The sequence below is a fragment of the Boleophthalmus pectinirostris genome, unplaced genomic scaffold (assembly GCF_026225935.1).
Source record: "Boleophthalmus pectinirostris isolate CB_2022bp ecotype Guang Dong unplaced genomic scaffold, ASM2622593v1 HiC_scaffold_11, whole genome shotgun sequence".
Taxonomy (NCBI): domain Eukaryota; kingdom Metazoa; phylum Chordata; class Actinopteri; order Gobiiformes; family Gobiidae; genus Boleophthalmus; species Boleophthalmus pectinirostris.
The window spans coordinates 16,275,504-16,298,400 of record NW_026570994.1 but is presented as its reverse complement, the minus strand read 5'-3'; the positions used below and the strand labels follow the sequence as shown (position 1 = coordinate 16,298,400).

Genomic DNA, 22,897 nt, shown 5'->3' with positions numbered 1-22,897 from the left:
AAGAGGACAGAGAGAGAGGAGAGAAGAGGGAGAGAAGAGAGAAGAGAGGAGGAGAGAGGGAGGGAGAGAGGGTGGAGAAGGGTGGAGGAGAGAGAGAGAAAGAGAGGGAGGAGAAGAGGAGAGAGACCATAGAGGGAGGAAGAGAAGAGGGAGAGGAGAGGAGAGGAGAAGAAGACAGAGAGAGAGAGAAGAGAGGAAGGGAGAGAAGAGGAGAGTAAGAGCAAGGGTGGAGGAGAAAGAGAGAGAAAACAGAGGGATGAGAAGAGAGGAGGGCTGAGAAGAGACAAGAGGGGAGAAGAAAAGAGGAAGGAAGAGAGAGGGATGCGAAGAGAGGAGGGGGAGAGAGGAGAGGAAAAGAGAGAGAGGAGAGAAGAAGGTGAGAGGAGAGGAGAGAGAGACAGAAGAGAAGGAGAGAGAGGAGAGGGGAGAGAAAAGAGAAAGGAAGAGAGAGAGAGAGGAAAGAGTGAAGATAGGGGGGAGAGAGATAGAAAGAGAAGAGATAGAAGAGTAGAGAAGGAAAGAAAGGGGGGAGAAAACGAGAGAAAGAGAGAGAGGAGAGAAGGAGAGAGAGAAGATGAGAGATAGAGATAGAAAGGGAGAGAAAAGACAAGAGAGGGGGAGGGCACAAGAAAAGAGAGGAGGAGAGACAAAAGAAGAGAGAGAGAGAGAGCAAAAAGAGGAAAAAAGAGACAGCAGAGGGGGGAAAGGGAGAGAGGGGAAGAGAAGAGAACGAAGGAGAGAAAAAGAAGAGGAGAGAGAAAGTTTTGTGATGCTTTCGAGTCCTGGCTTAGTCCTAATTTGGTCCTATAGTTCAGTCTGTGTGTGTCTATACGAAGACTCCATATATCTTTACTTGTCTCCGTGGTGCCCGATATTTTTAATGCCACACAACACAAGCAATAACCTCTCCATGGAGACGACCGTCATCCAGAAAAGTTACACAGTGCACTTTAAAGACGACAACCCCACAAGCCTCTCTTCTTTTCTTCACTTTATCTCGTCGTCTCCGTTTTGTCAAACTGGGTCATGACAATTCGACGCGAAGCATTCTACAAATCAAAAACAAAACACACACGATTTTCCCGTAAGAGATTTCGAAACGGTCTCCACGGCGACGGAGAGCTGAGGGCTGCAGATATGAAAAGATCCAAGTGCTTTTCCTGATAAGATTAACTCGCAGCTTTTATTTGTTATTGCTTCAAGTTATTGTTCCGCAAAAATCTACCCGCGGAGCCAAGAGTGAAATTGCAGCTCTCCACAGTTTAGCAGAGCTTCTAACCGCAAATGACCAGTTAAAGTTGCAATAGGGAACCTTCCTACTTGTCTCCATGGAAGTGTTACTGCATTATCTTCCACAGTGCGGCATTAAACTCATCCTTCTTGTATTTATTCAGTTATGAGCATTGATATCGTCTGAAAATATCTCGAAAATTTGCATTCTTACTGTGAGTGGGATCGCCTCTCCACAGATCTGACTAGTAACTTGGCCTGGCTACGTCGTTGGCTTGTCTCCATGGAGTTTTTATTGCATTACCTAGGTAAAATGTTCCACAGTGCGGCATTAAACTCATCCTTCTTGCATTTATTCAATAATAAGCACTGAAAATGTCTTAAAAATATGTATTCTTACTGTGTGTGGGATCGCCTCTCCACAGATATGACTAGTAACTTGGCCTGGCTACGTCGCTGGCTTGTCTCCATGGAAGTGTTATTGCGTTACCTAAGTAAAATGTTCCACAGTGCAGCATTAAACTCATCCTTCTTGCATTTATGCAATTATAAACTTTGAAAATGTCTCGAAAATACGTATTCTTACTGTGAGTAGGGTCGCCTCTCCACAGATCTGACTATTAACTTGACCTGGCTGTGTCGCTTGCTTGTTTCCATGGAGTTGTTATTGCATTACCTAAGCAGAATGTTCCACAGTGCAGCATTAAACTCATCCTTCATCAAGTATAAGCATTGATACTGTCTGAAAATGTCTCAGAAATATGTATTCTTACTGTGAGTGGGGTCGCCTCTCCACTGATCTGACTAGTAACATGGCCTGGCTGCGTCGCCTGCTTGTCTCCATGGAGATTTTACTGCATTACCTAGTTAGAATGTTCCACAGTGCGGCATTAAACTCATACTTCTAAGCACTGATATCATCTGAAAATGTCTTGAAAATATGTATTCTTACTCTTACTTCTTAATCTAACCAAGTTATAATGACTTGAATGAAGAAAGTTTTATCACGATTTGAGTAAATTTCACTTGACAAGTAAAAAACACACTTAATCCATTGGTAGATCATTTTACTTGTCAAGCTGAATAGACTCAAATGATGTAAAATGTTCTTAATTTAAACAATTTTAATTTAACTAGATATTGTTTTTTTCCAGTGTAGAAAAGTTCCACAGCATCAAACTCCCTTAAGTGCACTTCTTTACACAGTCTATGGTTATAACTTTTGACTTTTGGAGAATTGTGTAAGAGACTGGACCACCCTGCTTGTAATATAACTCCAGTATAGTCAAAATTAAACTAAATTCCCATGAAGCCCAATAACGGGTTTTTCCCAAAGACACAACACTGACCAGACATATGTAACCTATTCTAAGCTTTTATAAGTTAAAGCTGCACTGCGTAACATTCTGGTTCACCCTCACCTTCTTGTTTCTATGGATATGTCATTGCTTTGTCTGGAATGTCCCACAGTGTGACATGAAACAGCTCTACTTTACATTTATTCAATTACAGGTGCGTTTATAGCTCAAAAATACCTTGAAAAACAGACATTTTGAGTGTGAGCGGGGTCGCCTCTCCACAGATCTGACCTGTAGCTTGGTCCGGTTTGGTCTCCATGAAGATAGATAGCGATAACATCTCGCCAGAAGGTTACACAACGCACTTTGAATTCTTTGTGTACGATAAAAGCTGTTTACTCGAGAGCGGAGAAAACCTTCAAACACAAAACACTCCGGTTGAAGCCAGAAGAAGTGTTTTTAATTAAGAGCACTTTCAAAGATAAAACATTTTCATTGTCACATTATTTCAGGACAAGGACGCACATTCTTGGATCGTTTTCAAAGTTAAAGCGGACCTGTTTTCTAAAGTCAACTTTTTAGAGCTTTTAAATCATGTCGGCGTTGTTTCCCCTTCTCGTTTGCCCTCGCAAAATGATTCAAGCAGAACTCCAAAGTCTATTTCGATACTAAGGACTAGACTTGATACTCAATGCAATTCTGATACAACGATGATAATAAAAACACTTTCTTTAGACAATAGAATGCGATTTTCAACATTAAATCATGCCACTTTCTTTTATATTTCCATGTGGTCTTATATTTGTTCTAATACAGCTCAAAATCATTCTTAAACTATTCAGGAAAGCTTAATTTTTGTCCTGTGAATGTGACTTTTTAGAAACGATACCTGCTCAAATGAGTATCTAGTTTCGATACTAGTTTTAGTATTTGGTTTTCAATATTTTTGACAGCCCTATGACAACTATACAGCAGATAAAAGCACAATCTTGACTTGTTTAAAGGGCCCACGCTATTTTCTGATCTATGTTATAATGTTAATGTTAAATTAAGAAGTTGCCGATACGATACATACCTCGATACATAGGCCACGATACAATACATATCTCCATATAATGCACTTTCGGTTTGATACGATATATATTTCAAATCGATTCAATACGGTTCAATAAAAAATAAAGGCTAAATCATGGCTGTGATACTAAAAGTCTAAAAAAAGTCCCGTATAAAAGTCACGTCTTGTGCAAAGTTTAAACGAAACACAAACTTTTTAATCATCAAAACAGAGAAAATGTCAAATGTGTCGCATAAAAACATTTCCTTCCTCTAAAAAAAACAGCAAAATTGTAGCACTGTAACAAAATAATTTAATAAAATAAACCAAAATATACTCTTGGAGATATATCGATACAGCAGCCCACGATATCGATACCGTATCATCACAATAAACGATATAAACAGGAGACAAAAGCACCACCTGTCTTGTTTAAAGAGCCCATATTACCCTATTTTCTGATCTGATAATGTTGTTTCCTCATCACAAACAGACCTGGAGTTGTGTTTTGTTTCATTCACACATGTTTAATACACAAATCCTGCATATTGAGGCCGATTTCTTCTCGTAAACTGAAAACACTTGTGATTTGTCATGAGATTCGGACATGTGTGAATGAAACAAACCACAACTTCAGGTCTGTTTTTGAGAAGGCAACAGCATTCTAACATGACTTAAAGCTCACAAGGAGTCAGTTTTGCGTAACATAAGACCTTTAAAGTGACAGCAGAGTTTAGTTATTTGGGTGTAAACAGTTCTTGGTCATGGTCTCGTGCCTGTTACATCATTGAGCGACAGAGGAGCTTTGTAAGTGTTTTCTTTGAGTTGAGGAGGGATTCAAAGCTCAAGCCTGAGGGGGTAAAACACACACCACCAAACAGAAGGGGGTCCCAACTCGTTAATGAAGTCATGTGGGCGAGTAATGATGATTTACTATGGTTACACTCTTTGAAATTAGAGCAGCTTTCATTTTCTTCTCACATTTATACTCATACTTGTATTTGAGTATTGATTTGAAGGATTAAAATGTTTGTTCTTAATTCGAAGGAATAATATTTGCCATTTTCAGTCATTTTGACTGATAAACATGACATTGAAAGGAACTTGACTGTTGTAGGTGTTTTCCATGCACTGCCCTATGCTCATTTTGCAGATTTTGTACGTCTATATACAAAATTATTTAAATTATATCAGTTTACATGTCCAGGGTCCAGCAAGTGTGGACACGCAGTGTTGTTTTTCCACTTTCTACATTTTGGATACACACAGAAGACATCAAATATATGATGCAAGACATGTGGAATTATGTAGTAAAGAAAAAAAGTGAAATAACTCAACTACATTTTTTAAATTTTATATTCAGATCCTCAAAGTAATTAGCCAGCCTAGTGCCTCCGCTCAGTTTAATTTCTCTCCAGCGACTAGGTCAGGAATCGGAATACACCAGACAGTTTGCAAGAACCCCAGAAGCAAAGAGCTGTGAAGCCATGATGTCAAACTCAAGCTTCTGTCTGGGTCACTTTTGTGGTACAGCACAACAGTAAACAAAGCGGTCGAGATGGATGTAGGCGAAGACATACAGTCTGTGTTGGCAACGATTCCTGAGATCGAGGATTTAAAGCTGGAAAAAAGAGAATGTTTGGTGAATTTTGTCAAGGGGAAAGACGTTATTGCCCTTCTTCCTACGGGATTTGGCGCATTACATACGTCAAGACCAAATAACAGCGACTGGTTAAATAAAAAAAGTACCCGCCTACTGTCGAGCGAACAAATCCTAATGCGGCGAAGTCAGACGGTTTCCACGAGCTCTTTTCTCTCAATGAGCTCCATGATGAAATCTCCTGAACCTTCACTTCACAGCTGCGCCGCGTCAGGGTCAAGAAATGTCAAAAGTGCAAACCAGGGTTCAAATCGAAGCGTGGCTATTTTTAAAAATGTCAAATCTAAAACAAATCTTGAGTTATTTTGGGTGTATTTTTGTTTACTACATTCCACATTCATAGTTTTTACTCCTTCTGTGAGAATCTACAACGTAAATAAACATGGAAATAAAGAAAACACAAACACTGGTAGTAGGCTGTATATTAAAGTACTCTAAATACATTTACTCTACCTTGTCTTAGCTCTTTGCAGTACTTTCTACTTCTACTTGAGTTACATAATTTGCAGTAACAGTACTCTTTATATATTTTGCCTACTCATCTAAATCTCTTCAGGCTCCAACAGCTCCTCTCTTCACTCCATTAGGTTTAAGTGTGGTGTAGGTACACATCCTGAGGACAGAGAGAGGGAAGAGGGGGTGTATGTCTTTGTCTTATAGGGTCAAAGCATTCCCCCTCTCCCTCTCCTCCTCCTCCTCTCTCCTTTTTTTCCTCTAGAGATAAAGAAATCAATGAGTTTGGCCCATAGGTACACAGCCAAGCTACCAATCCATCACTTGGGCTCCAGCGCCAGTGGCTTGGAGCGCTTTCGTTCAACTTAACAGGAATACGAGACCAACTTGAATCCTCCGTATGTATTTTCTTTATATTGGTTTGAGAAGCAGAAAGAGCAAAAAAGGAACCGCTCCAGGCTTTGAGACAGGAGAACCTTGTAATAAAGCAAAATTTGAGCTTGTGTTTGGGTTTCTTGAGATAATACAGAGAGAGGTGAGGGCAGTGGAAATTGGAAAAGGTCTGGCGTTGTTGTGGTTGTGAAATAAGAAGGAACAGAGTCTGGGATTTCTGCTTATTTTGAAATGTCTAGAGAAAATAATAAGTACATTAAAAGGGTCCAAATTGCACTATTTTTACACTATGTTATGTTTTAAGGGATGTAACAATATCCAAATCTCACGGTAAGATATTTATTGCGATATTTTGTGGATGCTTTGACAAGACTCAATCCAAACTAAGATTAAAAAACGCTTAGAACTGCTTTTTCTTCATGTAGTTTGCACCAAAACAGAGCAAAGGATCATGGTCGATGTAGTTGCGTCTGTTTTTTTAGCTGTTGCTGCAACATAACAATGAATTTAAGCAAAGAAACTTGTGATACGTCCATGATATTATTGAGAGACTTTTGACGATAGAATATCAGGATATTTTGGTTATTGTTACACCCGTAGTTGTTTCCTCATCAGAAAACAGACCTGGAGTTGTGTTTAATTAACACACAAATCCCTGCATATTTAGGCTGAGTTCTTCTCTCAAACTGAAAACTACAGCTTCATGACATCACAAGGTGGATCAGAGCGTTTAGAGCACTGGAGACGTAGACAGACTAATAATAGATGATGACTCAAACATGTGTGAATGAAACAAAACACATCTCCAGGTCTGTTTTTGACGAGGTAACAACATTACAACACGATTTAAATCTCACAAGAGTTTGTTTTGTGTAATATTGGACCTTTAAAAATACAGGTTTGAGAATGCAAGATCTAGAATGGTTATTTAGTAAGGTTGTAACGATAACCGAAATATTGTGATATTTTCAATCGTAATATCGTGGGCTGTCACAATATATCGAAATTACAAGTTCCTTTGCTTAAATGTATTGTTTTATAGCAGCACAAGTTTATAAACATAGAGAACTACATATCCCATGATTCATTTCAGTGCAGACAACATGAAGAAATATGTTTTTTACTTGAATTCTTGGGATTATGACGGCAATAATTCACACCAAAAGTATTTTAAAAGCAAAAAAGTTTCTACAATTACATCATCCTTTCCAAAATATCGCAATAAATATATCGTACCGTGAGATGCATATCGTGAAAATATTTGATTTAGATATTGTTACATCCCTATTATTTAGCTCTAAAAATAAAAAATACACTTGCCTAGATGTTCCACAGTATGGCATTAAACTTCACGGAGAAAACAAAATCTAAAATGAGCTCTAGGTTAGTATTTCTATAGTCTTAAACTGCTACAATATCAAATAAAGTATGTCTAATTTACGTGAAAAGAAAACGACCCTATCTCACAATGTTTAGCAGCCATAACTGCTAAATAAAAACAAACAAGTCCTTTCTAGAAAACGCTCGCAACATCCCCTAATCTTGTAATCACGTAACGCTCTCACTATTATTAACCTTATCTTCTCACATCTTCATTTTCTGCTGGTTGCCACGGGAAACAGACAATCACATAATGACTGTAGCTGAAACAAACCAGGACTAGATGGAAGAATTGGCTTAGTTGCCTATGGCGACAACAACACTAGATAGAGTTAAAGGTGCATTGTGTAAATTTTCTGGTGGAGGGTCCTTTTTATCTTCAGGGAGATCAAACCAGATCAAGTTACAGGTCAGATCTGTGGAGAGGTGAACCCGCTCACAACCACAATGCCTGTTTTTCAGTATTTTTGCGCTTTAAAACCACCTGTAATTTAATAAACATAAAGTAAAGATGTTTAATGACATACTGTGGGACATTCCAGGCAAAGCAATGACCCCAAACTCAAAAGTTACGCAGTGCAGCTTTAAGTTAAGAGTTAAAAACAGTGAGTAAAGAGTAAAAGTTAAGTTAGAGTTGTAAACATGTTGTGCAGCTCCTCTCTGGTTTTTTTGTCGTTAAAGTAAAAAAACTGGAGTCGTGTCATTGCAACGAGCGGAAAACAGCTGTCTACACAAACATTCAAGCTCTAAACAGTCAAGTCCTGCTTTTAAATACAAACGGGTAACGTCACCGGAGAGAGGGAGAGAAAGAAAGAAAAGAAAGAAAGAGAAGGAAGGAGGGAGTGAGAGAGGAGGGGGGATGGAGTGGGTAGAGACACAAGGGAGAAAAGGAGAGGGGGGAGAGACACTAGAGAAAGAAGAAGAGGGGAGAATAAAGGGGGTTAGAAGAAGGATAGAAAAAGAGAGAGAGGGAGCAGTATAGAGGAAAGGAGAAAGAGAGGAGGCAAGGGTAGAGTGGGGGAGAGAAAGAAAGGAAGAAGGAGGAGATATATAGAGAGAGGGAGAAAGGGGAGACGCTTAGGGGAAAGATGGAAGAGAGAGAGAGAGAGAAGGAATGACAGACAGAGATGCATGTACAGAAAAAATAAGAACAGATAGAGAGAGAGAGGAGTGAGAGAGATGAAAGAAGAAAAAAAGGTAGCTAAGGAATCCCAAAGAAAGAGAGAGAAAGAAAAGGATGACAGAGACACACCAATGCATAAGAGAGAAGCAGAAATTTAGAGAAGAGAAGGAGAAGACAGAGAGAGAGAGGCAAGAATATAAAAAGGAAAAGGTGCTGAAAGGCAGAAGTGAAGGAGAAAAAAGAGAGAGAGAGAAAGTGATGTATGAAAGAGATGCATGTACAGAAAAAATGAGAACAGATAAAAGAGAAAGAGAGAGAGAAGGGAAAGATGAGGGAAGAAAGAAGGTAGGTAAGGAATCCCAAAGTAAGAGCGAGAGAGGAAGGAGAAAAGAAAGAAATGCAGAGGTAGAGAAGAGGAAAGAGAGAGCAGAGAAGTTGCAGAGATATGTATATAAGAGAGAGAGAGAGAGAAAAATGAAAAGAGAGAGAGAAAGAAAGAGAAAAGGATGACAGAGACAGATGCACCAATACATAAGAGAGAAAGACAGAAAGGTAGAGGGGGATAAGGGGAAAAATAGACAGAGAGAGAGAGAAAGAAAAGGATGACAGAAATATATATAGACACAAAGAGAAGCAACAATATAAGAAGAGGAAAAAATGCTGAAAGACAGAGACAGGAAGGAGAGAAAGACAGAGACAGAGAGAGAAAGAGAGAAAGGTGGAGCTGAGGGAAGGCAGCTCAGGAATCCCAAACCACAACAGCTGAACACTGGTTACCCCCTCAAACCACCATATGCCCCCTCCTCCTCCTCCTCCTCTTTCTCCTCTTTCTCTCTCTCTCGTGCCTGTCTTCGGGGCTATTCACTGTCGGGACATTGACGGATTGGACGTGAAGAGAGGAGCCTGTTTACAGACACTAAAAAACAAGCCAGCTCCAACTCCACACGGCTAACAAGACTTTAAGAGCCCCAGAACACGTGTTAGACAACGTTTTTTTTTTAACCACGAAATTCCCCCAAATCGAAAATGTGTCCAGCATATGGAAGCGATTTAAACTTTCCCTTTCCCTTTCAAATACGCATTCCAATACTGTAGTTCTTTCCATGTCGGCAGAGCTAGAGAAAAAACGGGCGACAAATTTAATAAAACATGAACAAAACTCCACACGTTGGAGTCTGAAAGTTGCGGAAAGCTCTTATAAACTCATCGCGGTGAATAATTAAGACGCTCTGAATGTATAAAGTAAGTGAGGGACAACTTCGGACCACTGCAGACTGTTAAAAATGAACTAGTTTTTCACGTTTTTAAGACTTTTAAGTATTTAATAAGCCTGAATCATTCTTAATAAAGCTTGAAACTTAACCAAAAATGTAACGTTCTGTGGAAATTGCTCTCTTCAACATAGTAGTAAACAAATAACGATTGATATTTCGCAGTGACAGTACGCTGGGGGTGTTCTGCGAGGATTTCTATGGAGGAATGCTCATCAGTTGCCATGGAGACGCAATGTATACATTAACAAAAGCAGCCTGATAAGCTTTTAGATGCTCTGGAAACTCGAGAAAAAACACAAAATGGATTTAAACAGCACATTTTCAGCAGTCTGTGATCAATACGACGAGAGTTCATGGTCCAGTGTAAGAGTTCCAACTAAATTAGCCGTTTCTGGTCAGATTGTGTCAAAAAAAAAGCTCAAAATTAAAGTCTAACAAAGCTTCAGACAGAGCAGTGCCTCCAGTTAGCATCACGCTCCCAGAAAAACCAAAGCTGCAAAGTATCAACAGCTAAAACGAATTATTTCTAAGCTCGTTTCATTACAAAATCAGGACATCCCGTGACACTTGGACCCACTTATCTAGACAAATGGGTCACGCAAACAGAAGACACGACCAAATATGGACAAGTGACCCAGGACAGGAAGAGGAGTTGGGTACAAGAGAAAAGTAAATCTTTAAAAAATGTCGAAATGTCCGTTACCTGATGTGTCCCATAGGCTGAGCTCGATCCGCTGTGTGTCGATTTCAAAACTAGCCGTGTAGTTTTCGAATACCGTGGGGACATAACTCTACAAAAAAACAACAAAATTCGACAAAATATAAGTAAAAAACATGTTAAAAATTGCATTTAATAGTGGAAACATGAGACAGATTCATGCATTTGTACTGTATGTTTGCTGATAATTCACTATTGCAACTGACGTGTACATTTATGACCCAGTAAGGGAACATTCCATAGGTATTACTAGGCAGCCTATTCAAAAGCATGCAAACTTGGGCCTATATATTATTATTATAGGCAGCAAACTTGACTCTTGTGAGCTTTAAGTCAAGTTATAATGCTGTTACATGATCCAAAACAAACCTGGAATTGTGTTTTGCTTCATTTTATTATTAGTCTGTCAACATCTCCAAAGCTCAAAATGCTCTGTCCCACTTTGTGACATCATGTAGAGGTAGTTTTCAAGTCATCAGCTACCTTTTCTACCTTTTGTTCAGTATCGATTGGCAATTCCTGGGCTGCAATGATCCAAATGCTTCTACTGAACGTGTATGGAGCTTAAAAACACAATGGAGCGCTTCTCGTGTTGCCACATGACATCACAAGGTGGAACTGAGTGTTTTCTGTTTGCATGTTTGCGATGAGGAGTCAATAGTGGATCAAAGTACACGCATTCCAAAGTTAATACACAGATTACTTCTAAACTGTTTCGAGATCAGTAAGTGTATATATTTTATTCAAAAGTATGCAGTATACGTCAAAAAATACACGCTAGAAACTTAGAAATCCTATATGCCTTGATTACTATAAAGGCAAAAGTGAATTAAAGTGGACTTAATTTAAAGTTAATTCACAAATAACATTACTTTTAAACTGTTAAGAGATTGGTAAGTGTATATATTCCACAGTTATTACTAGAAAGTTAACTCAAAAGCATTTAATATATCAAAAACTACTCCCTGATTAATTAAAGGAGTAATAGAAGGTTATAGTGGGCTAATTTTAAAGTTAATATGCAATTACATTACTTTTAAAAGGTATTTTAATATGGTTAAAGTTAAAATGTGCACAAAATGACAACTTTTCTACTTACTTATTATTACTGATTAAAAGTGGATAAGTATTTGGACCAGAGTACAGCTTTTATACATGATACAACACATTTCTAGGCTACTTATTTGTACAGAAAAGTGCAAAATTCAGCTTATAACAACCGTATTACCAAACCATTTAAATTGTCATTGTTAAGGGTGGACTTTTTAGTTAAGTTAATGCATTTTGGTCCAAGAAATTAACCTAATACTTGAAAAACTACTATGCATTTTGAATAAAACGAAATAATAATGTGCTTAACTCAATCATTTTAATTAACTAACGCGTAATTTGGGGGTTATCTCTGACTTTTTACAAGAGTGCATCCTCTGTGAGCAAATATTCTTGATTTTAGCTGAGTATTTTCACATTACAAGGCTAGAAATGAGTTAAAAAGATAGATTTAGTGAGATATAGATAGGCTCGTACCTCGGGGAAGCAGTCTTTGGCGAACACGTGAAGCAGCGCCGTCTTCCCGCACTGGCTGTCTCCCACCACCACGATTTTACATTTCACACTTTGGCTCGGATCCATGGCGGATTTGAGTGAGAATTTCTGACAGGACCGTCTCTCCTTCATTGATTTCCAAAAGTGCGTGAAGTAAAAACCAAAACGTACAACTCCAAAGATGTGAGAACGCGTGCAGGAACCGTGCCCGTGGATGTCTCCGGCTCGTATCCGCCCCGTGCGCTCTCCTCTCCCCGGTGCCGCCGCCTGCTCTGAGCCGGTAATTGCGCTGTGGCCGTATTTATAACCTCGCACGAGCTGCCGGGGAGAGTGCGTGCCGGCTCGTGCGTGTGCGTCCCTCCCTCGAGAGCCGACGCACACACACGTACAGAGAGAGAGAGAGAGCAAGGCCGGGGCAATGTGGGACAGGACCACGAGGGCGCCCCCTTTTGGACCACACGCGTTTTCTAAAAAAAAAACAAAAACAAAAAAAAACCTACATGTAATTTATTGTGTTTTTTTATATTTCATGTATTGGGTATGATTAAAAAAAAAAAAAAAAGTTATATTTTAGACTCATCACAAACATACCGGGACTTGTGTTGCGTTTTGTTTCGTTCACACATGTTTAAAGTAACAGTTCGCAATTTTGGACATAGGACCTCACTTACAATTTCCTAGTGAGCCAGAGTTTTGGAGACTTCTTGAGACACTTTAAAAAAAATATTCCATCCAGTATTTGTATTAGCAGAGGTCGCTAATGCTAGGCTAGCATAGTTAGCCTGACACTAAAAACTGTCTTACTCACTCCACAAAGCGCCCGAAGTAAATCTATTATTACGCCAGACTGTCCATGTAAATGTTTGTGTTGATAGAATAATGTTTGAAATAAAACTAACCTTGCATCACATGAATCGTCGCATGTTGAGGGACTATTTTCTCATATATCAGTCCACCACTGCCAAACTTTCTATCAGGAAGTACAATTCGCTGCTGCTGCTGCTCAGACATAAATCCTTCAAATGCGAGATGGATTTTACTTATAAAATTATTCTATCAACACAGAGATTTACATCGACAGTCTGGTGTAATAATAGATTTGCTTCGTGTGTTTTGTGGAGTGGGTAAGACTGTTTTTTGTAGCAGGATAACTATGGCCATTGACATGCACTAGCCTAGCACTAGCGAACTCTGCAAATACAAGGACTGATTGTAATATTTTTTTAAAGTGTCTCCACACATCTCCAACACTCTGGCTCACTAGGAAATGAGGCTGTAAAGAAAACTATAGAAATTTAATACCACTACTGCTACAGCTATTTCAAGTTATTACTGTTACTAATACTAATACTATTACTACTAGAAGTGCTTCTAAGTACTACTACTTCAAGTGCTACAACTAAATAACTACATTAAAGTTATACTGTGACTACATATGCTGCTATTATTACAAATATTTCTACAAGTTACATACTACTACAAGTTTTTTCCACAAATTACTACAACTAAAACTACTACTTAAACTAAATTAATGTTACTACTGCAACTACTTCTAGAAAACTATAGAAATTTACTACAACTACTACTACACACATTAATTTCTTCTACAAACTACTACTACTTCATTTACTACTACTACTGCTACTGCTACTACTACTACTACTTTAATGTAATTTCTGTGACTAAATAATTCAAGAACACTATAGAAATTTAATACCACTGCTAACTTCAAAACTACCACAAAATGACATCACAAGGTGGAACAGAGCGTTTTGAGCTTTGGAGATGTAGCAGACTAATAATAAAGAATTACTCAAACATGTAAATGAAACAAAACATAACTCCAGATCTATTTTCAATGAAGTAACAACATTATAACACGGCTAAAAACTCAATTCTCAAAGCAATTCGGTGTAATGTACAGTAGGACCTTTAAATGCCATACTGTGGGACATTACAAGCAAAGCCGGAGACACACGATTACATGAGATCATTTGGTCAGTGCACTAAAACGGCTCTTCCTTTTATCTATTCTTATTACATTGTGTCATCGTTGCACTGGCCTCAATGCTCATTTATTTTTAAACCCAAAACAATCTGACCTATATTTGTCTGACACTAAATGGCTTCCTTCCCCTTTAAATCAACAGTCCCTGGGGGGGTTGGTGGTATATCCTGCCCTTTCAGAAGTATGTCACATGAGCAGACAGGTGCCCGTGTAGTCCTCTTCTAAATCTGGAGACGCAGGATCGCCCCAAAACAAACCTGCTGTAACTGTCACATATATGTTTACTAGACAGGTTTAAATGTCAGACAGACTAAGACATGACCACACTGGACCAGAAAGGGCTGGGGTTAAACTCTAAATAATAAATGATTTGTATTTGACATTTTGAGAAGTTATATTGTTATTTTCTACATTGCTAATCTTTTATTACTACTACCATTACTGTCCTTACAATTACTTAAACTTAAATCAAATGTTAAGTATAGAAAAGCCTATATAATTTAATTTGATGCATTTCACTACTACTACTTCTACTACTATTACTACTACTACTACTGCATGTGCTTCTAAGATATACAAACCTTACTGCTACAAACTACTGTTACTTCAGTTAGTACTACAAATCTTCAAATTACTACTACCATAACTACATTAATGTTATACTGTGAGTACATCTGCTGCTATTATCCTAAGTATTTCTTGAAAACTATAGCCTATTACAGTGTAAATATACTGCTTTTTAAATTACTTCAATTAAAACTACTACTAAAACTAAATTAAAGTTACTATTGCAACTACACCTTTATTGCTATTGTAAGTACTTCTAGAAAACTATAGAAATGTACTACTACCACTACTACTACAGCTACTTCATTTATTACTACTACTACTACCTTTTACAGACCTTAGCACAGTATTGCTCCTTCAATTACTACTACTACTATTACTACTACTACTACTACTACAGTAATGTTACTTCTGTGACAAAACAATTCAAGAAAACTATAGAAATTTAATACTACTACTAATACGTCTACTTCAAATTATTACTGTTACTACTACTGCTGCTACTACTACTATTACTACTAGAAGTGCTTCTAAGAACTGCTTCTTCAATGACTACTACTAAATAACTACATTCAAGTTATATTGTGATGACATCTGCTGTTAGTATTATTACAAGTATTTTTTGAAAACTATTGCCTACAATGTAAATATACTAAAAGTTCTTCCACAAATTACTCCTACTGCTACTACTCCTCTTAAGAATCTTACTACAATTGCTTCGAGAAAATAATCCTATTTAAATTACTACTATTAACTACATTCATAAAATACTGCAACAACATTTGCTGCTGGTATTTCTTGAAAACCATAGCCAACTACTACTACTACTACTACTACTACTACTACTACTACTACTACTACTACTACTACTACTACTACCACCACCAGTCATTGAGCTTCAGAAGTGGCCCCAGTCCATTTCATGTCTTGTAATGTTTTATTAATGAAGCCTCATACAATCTGTGCTGTTTTCTCCCGTCCCAAATGTGTGAATCTGGCAACGCTTCAGGCTCTGGCAACCCACTCCTTTACCCCGCCGCACCTGAGCCTGCCCATGCCCTCGAGCAACACACTTTTTTTTCTTTTCTTTTTTTTTTTTTTTTACAGGAATCACACCTTCACTAATCTCTTCAAATGTGTTTCTTTGAAGCTTTTGTCTGAAACAGGAAGATATCATGAAATAAAAAGGTGTTTAGATCTTTTAAAATGACAGGTTTTCATGTTTTTTCTAATGACTTGGTTTGGTGGGATAGTATCTGTAAATATTTATCATAATTTTACATCAGTTAAGTGACAGTTTGTGTGAAAAAATTAAAGAGAAAAATACAAAAATACAAGAAATTGAGCCGAGTTAAAAAATCAAATAATTCTACCTTTCATAAATGCAGAAAATAAAATAAAATACAAAATTTTAATAAAAAATATCATAAAAATTGTATAATATTACACTATGTTCTGATCTATGTTATAATGTTGTTTCTTTTGAGTTGTGTTTTATTTCATTTACATGTTTAACACATAAACAATACAGGAATTTTAAAGGTGCATTGTGTAACTTTACGGGTAGAGGGTCTAACATCAGATTTTTTTTCCATGGAAACTTTATTGCTTTGCTTAAAATGTTCCGTAGAAGCATTAAACTTCTCTATTTTGCATTTATTCAGTTGCACATGTTTTTAATTGCTTAAAAAAAACGTGTAACTTGGCTTGGTCTTATCACTTTTTGTCTCGTTTAATGCCGTACTGTGGAGCATTCTTGACAAAGCAACAGCATCTCCACGGAAACGAAGAGGTAGCAGACCGTCCACCAGAAAAGTGAGTGCTAAAACGTTGTTGTCTTGTTTTGAAAACCTCTTGTACATTTGTCGTTGGCGTGGGCTCGGGGCTCGTATCCCATCGAACAGAAGGGGCATCCCAACAGTGCGGCGCCTGGAGGGGAGGAGCTGCCACTGTCACCACGGCGATGGAGGGGAGCGGGGCACAACGTGGGACTTTCCTGTTTGGAGAAAAAGGGGCGAGTGTGTGTATCCATGAGGCTGATGACTACAAAAGCAGAGATTTCAAATGCATTTACAGTAGTACAGTAGTTATTTTTTGTAGTCAGTATTTTTTGTAGTCACTTATTTTTTGGCTCTTTTTTGTTGCCGACTCCGTTTTCGTGCCAATTCCTCGTTGCTTCAGCATTAATCAGAATAAAAACGCACAAAAATGATAAAGAAAAAGATTTGGTTCTTTTGAAAAATGAGATCTAGTTCCAACTTTTCATCAGAAACTGTTCAAAAGAGCTGACTTGTTCACAAATGTTGCAAAAATATCGCTATATTGACCTAAAGCTGCCATGTGTAACTTTTTGGTTGAGGGTCCGTCACCTACTGTATTCTCTGGATATGTCATTGCTCTGGAATGTTTCACAGTATGACTTTAAACAACTCTACCTTACATTTATTCAGTTACAGGTGGTATTATAGCTCAAATACCAAGAAATACAGACATTCTGACTGTGAGCAGCTTTGCCTCTCCGCAGATCTGACTTGTAACTTGGTCTGTTTTGGTCTCCATGAAGATAGAAAGGTTTAATGTCATACTGTGGAACATTCCAGACAAAGCAATATCATCTTCATGGGAAAAAGCATTTGACAGACCCTCCACCAGGAACGTTAATGTCTCATAAAGCATGAAACAGAACTCTTAAGTGCTGTATTTTTCGGATTATACATCGCTCCGGAGTATAAATCGCACCAGCCAAAAAAGCGTAATGAAGAAGAAAAAAACATATAAGTCGCACTTTTTGGGGGGAATTTATTTGATAAAATCAGAGACCAGGAACCGACATTTCATCTTAAAAGGCAAGTTCCACACTCAGAGAGCGCAGACCTCCGCCAAGGACTACCCCCATTTTTTATATAAATTGCGATAAAATCAGCCTTCTGGATCAGATCCGGATCAGCCTTTGGAATATGAAAGAGGATCCCATTGTCCATCCCTGAGTCAAATTTCATGGGGTTTGGTCAATAATTAACCGAGATATTGAGAAACAAAATTTTGGCTCCATTTACCACAATGTTAACAAAAATTTCAAAGTGATCCAGAATCCAGGATTTCTTCCAGATCACCCCCAAAATGAAATCAGTTCTTCCTTTTCACATTTCCAACAAATCCTGAAAATTTCATCAAAATCGGTCCATAACTTTTTGAGTTATGTTGCTAACAGACAAACAAACAAACATACAGACAAACGCCGGAAAAAACATAACCTCCTTGGCGGAGGTAACAATAGAAGAGAGAACAACAGACTGTTAACGTCACATATGAACAGTTCTTCAGATAATTATAACATAAACAACAGAACAGAACAAGTTTAACAAACTCTCCATCTCACTCCAAATCACTAAATCCATTGAATTCTTCATCCTTGGTGTCACTTCTGAGCAACTCCACGACCTCCAGAGGTAAACAGAGCACTGCTTCCTCTTCTGTGTATCTGTCATCAGACTCAGCATCAGTTCCAGTTAGAATTATTCCGGCCTTTCTGAATCCCGACAGGATGGTTTCAGTTGTCTTTATGTTTGTTTAAATTTAAATCGACTGACATGATACAGACAGGACAGAGGCTCTTTCTGCAGGAGACATGTGCAGTAGAGTGAAGTGACAGTGATACAGGAGGAACAGGAGCAGCAGATACTGACAGACTAGAGCGCCCCCTCGAGGCTGTCAGTGTGAAAATTTTAAAAGAAGTCACATCAGAGTGTCGCAGGAAACACCCTAACCATGAAAAAAGTGCGACTTATAGTCAGAAAAACACAGTATGTAGTTGCTAATCCTGAATCATTCTTAATAAACTATTTGTTCATTATGAAGTCTTTGTTCAAATTGTATTAAGACTAATTAAAAGTGCAGTTATTATAAAGTGTAACTTACTGTATGGTTTTAATTCAGTTTTCATTTTAAGATGCTGGTGTCAATATTGTTTCTTAGCTAATTACTACAGAGGAAATACAAATTATTTAGTGTTTAAACCAGTCAAAAAGGGCTTTATACAAAGTCAAAACAAGACATAGGTTTTCATTCCACAGACTTCTCTTTAATTTTATGACGATTATTTATGTTTTAATTTGTCTGTATTGTGATTTTAATGTGTTTCTTATTCTGTAAAGCACTTTGAATAACTTTGTGTACGAATTATACGCTATATAAATAAACTTGCCTAGATTTTTTAATGAATCTTAAATAAATGAATGAAATAAATGAATGAAATACATCTGGACTATTAAAATAAACAAAGAAAGATAAATAGGCGATTAAGTTCAGTTTTGTTTTGTATTATTTTAAGAGTGTAACATGGAGGATTGAGCACAGCATAATTCGTGTTTTGATAAGAAAATATATTATCTTGTTTAGGCCGGATGTTGTCTACCCGCAGGTCTGGTGAAATACACACACACACACACACACACACGCAGACACACACACACACACACACACACAGACACACACACGCAGACACACACTAATTCAAATGCATTAGATTCTACTACAGGGATTTTAGTTATTTTCCATTTGAGCCCATTCTGTGTGATTTCTGAGCAGCGGGAGGGTGTTTGTGCGACTGTGTGTGTGTGTGTGTGTGTGTGTGCGTCTGTGTGCGTGTGTGTGCGTGTGTGTGTGTGTGTGTTTCTTCCCTGGGGATCAAACCATAATCATAAAACTGTGTGATTCTAACCCAATAGATGGACAAAATATGGACTCATTTTCTGTGTAATTTTGACAGTACACGCCTCTTGCTTGTAAACGTTACTGCTTGGATTAGAATGTTCCACAGTATGGCATTAAACATATCTCCGTGAAGACAATTAACGGGGTCAGATCTGTGGAAAGGCGACCCCGATAAGGGATTTTTGAGATATTAACACACTTATAATGAAAAACTGCTAAATAGATGAGTTTAATGCCATTCTGTGGAACATTTCTGGCAAGGACATAACATCACCATGGCAACCAGTAGCTAGCAGATCCCCTGTTGGAAAAGCGGGGGTTTGCCTGGGGTCAAACTGGCTTCATAATGACATTCACAGTGTGCAGTGAGTCTAACCCGGTGTACGTACAGTACAGCAGACCCTATGGATTTTATATGGACTAATGCAGGGTTCTGACATTAAAAAGGAAAATGTTACAGACAAATAAATGTACTACACAGCTGCAACAAAGATAAAAGAAATCAATAATAGTGATATGATATGATATTTCAACCATAATGTCCAATTAATCATCAAATCTCCTTGGAGACAATACACAGTAGATATAATGAATGCCACAACGGTCAAAGGGCATTCAGACAATACTGGAGGAAACTATGACTAAACACTGAACAGAACCTGGACTAAACCAGGATTGAAACAAAACGAGGACTAAACCAGGACTAAACTGGGCTCAAACCCGTACTTAAAGGTCCTATATTACACAAAATTGACTCTTGTGAGCTTTAAGTCATGTTATAATGTTGTTACCTCCTCAAAAACAAACCTGGAGTTGTGTTTTGTTTCATTCACACATGTTTGAGAAATCTTTCATTATAAGCCTGTCTACATTTAAAAACTTCAAAATGCTCTTTTCGACATGGTGATGTCATGTAGTAACAGCTCCTTTTACCTTTAGTTCAGTAGAGATTCACAATTCCAGGGCTAAAATTATCCAAATTATTGTAGTGAAGGTGTACACTGGAAAAAAAAACTATATCTAGGTAAGTTAAAATTACTTAAATTAAGAACATTTTACTTTATTTGAGTCGATTCAACTTGAAAAGTAAAATTATCTAACACTGGAAGAAGTGTGTTTTTCTTAATTCAAGAAACATTTGATTTTATTTCTTATTTTAAGTGTATGAAGATGTATTTTCATATTTTAAGTACAAAAAGTCTTGATCCACTGGTAGATCATTTTTAATCAGTCTAGCGCCAACTAGTGCCTTCTCTTAATTTCATTTCTCTCCAGCGACTAGGTCAGAAATCAGAATACACTAAACGGTTTCTAAGAACCCCAGAAGTTGTAGACCGGTGCACTGGCTAATCAGAGAAGAGCTATGAAGGCATGACATCAAACTCGTCGCACCTGTCTGAGTCCCTTTTGTGGAACAGCACAACAGTAAACAAAGCGGTCGAGATGGATGTAGACGAAGACAGACATTCTGTGTTGGCAACGATTCCTGAGATCGAGGATTTAAAGCCGGAACAAAGAGAATGTTTTGTGAATTTTATCAAGGAGAAAGACGTTATTGCCCTTCTTTCCTATGGAATTTGGCGCATTACATATGTCACGACCAAATAGCAGTGATTGGTTAAATTAAAAAAGTACCCGCCTACCGTCAAGCGAACAGATCCTAATGCTGCGAGGTCAGACGGTTTCCACGAAATGAAACCGGCTAGATGAATCAGGCTAGATAATTTTATTTGTCAAGTGAAATTTACTCAAATCATGACAAAACTTTCTTAATTCAAGTCATCTGAACTCGACTAGATTTTGGGTTTTTTTGCAGTGTAAGGAGTTTTAAAACACAGTGGAGCACTTTCTGTATCACAACATGACATCACAAGGTGGAACAGATTGTTTTCTGTTTGAGAGAAGAGCTCAGCCTAAATAAAATAATGCAGGTTTTGTGTGTTAAACGTGTGAATGAAACAAAACACTCCAGGTCTGTTTGTGACGAGGAAACAACATTATAACACAGATTCTAGATAAAATAAGTAAATAAAGTAATATAGGCCCTTTAAAAGATTTTGAAATGTAATATTGTATGTAAACATTGATCTATTGTTAAAAATTTACATTAAAGTGCTTCACAAACCATCTTTTTAAATGTGGTAATACTTTTGTTTTATACTAGTGTCATCCAATAAATTCATACATTTCTATCGGGAGTCCTGTATTTCTTTTCATTTCCTCTCTATATATTCTGTGCTTTTGTAAATCTGGCCTCTTCCGCCCGGCTGCTCCGGATTTGGCCCTAATTTTCCCAAACGTTGCCGCGGCGACCTGAGGACCGTCCAGGAAATCACCGAGCGCCTGGACCACGGTAAATGTCACCGCTCTGCTGATAGAATGAATCCAGACAGACAGAGATAACCTGAGGGAAGAACGAGGGAGGGACGGAGGGAGAGGAGGGAGGGAGAGAGGGAGGGGTGCATGAGAGAAGGAGAGAGAGGGAGAGGGAAAGAGGAAAGGAGAGAGAGGAAAGAGAGCAGACAAGACGAGTGAGAGGGGAGGACGATGGGAGATGGAGAGAGGGAGAGAGTGAGAAGGAGAGAGAAAAGAGAGAGGAGTGAGGAAGGTGGGAGGAGAGAGACAGTGGGAGAGGGGGAGGAATAGAGAAAGGAGGGATAGAGGAGGGAGAAGAGGAGGAGGGGGGCTTAGAGAAAGTAAGAATAACAAAGAGGGAAGAGAGGATAGAGGGAGATGGAGGGAGGGAAGGGAGAGAGAGAGAGGAGAGAGGAAGGTGAGAGGATAGCGACAGTGGGAGAGAGGGAGGGAAGGATGGAGTGAGGAAGGAGAAAGAGATAGGGAGAAGGGGGTCAGAGGAGAGAGACGGGGGAGAGTGGAGAGAGGAGAAAGAGAAATGGAGGGGGAAGAGAGAGAGAAGGGAGGGAGAGGAGAGGAAAGACAGAATGAGAAAGATTGAAGGCAGAGAGAGAAAGAAGAGAGGGAATGGAAAGACAAGGAGGGAGAAGGAGGACAACAGTGGGGGAGAGAAAGAGTGGCAGGGAGGAAGGAGGGAGAGAGAGAGAGATGGATAAAGGGACAGAGAAAATGAGAGAAAGAGAGAGGAGAGACAAGAAGAGAGACAGAAACAGAGAGACACAGAGCGAGGGAGAAGGGGAGAAGAGAGAGAGGAGAGGTGAAAGGGGAGGAAAGAAGAGAGAGAAGGGGAAGGTGAGAGGAGAGAGGGAGGGAGAGAGGAGGAGATTGGAGAGAGGAGAAAGAAAAAGGGAGAGATGAGAGAGGAAGTGAGCGAGGGGGAAGAGAGAAAGAAGGGAGGGAAAGGACAGAGGAGAGGAAAGGGAAAGAGAGAGGAAGATTGAACAACAGATAGAGAAAGAGAGAGAGAGGAGAGGAGAGGGAATGGAAAGAGTGGGGAGATGGGTGAGATAGATAGAGGGACAGAGAAAATGAAAGAAAGAAAGAGAAGAGAGACAAGCAGAGAGAC

At 38.5% G+C, this 22,897-nt stretch overlaps 1 protein-coding gene across 1 annotated transcript in view; it reads right to left on the bottom strand.

Moving 5' to 3' along the window:
• Positions 1 to 12,390, bottom strand: part of rnd3a (Rho family GTPase 3a) — a 40,873-nt gene extending 28,483 nt beyond the window's left edge. The window contains exons 1-2 of the mRNA XM_020939039.2: positions 12,111 to 12,390; positions 10,569 to 10,656 (exon numbers count right to left, since the gene is read on the bottom strand). Coding sequence (XP_020794698.1) covers positions 10,569 to 10,656; positions 12,111 to 12,260 — 238 coding nt within the window. The 5' untranslated portion in view covers positions 12,261 to 12,390. The remainder of the gene's footprint in view (positions 1 to 10,568; positions 10,657 to 12,110) is intronic.
• Positions 12,391 to 22,897: the final 10,507 nt, after the last annotated feature.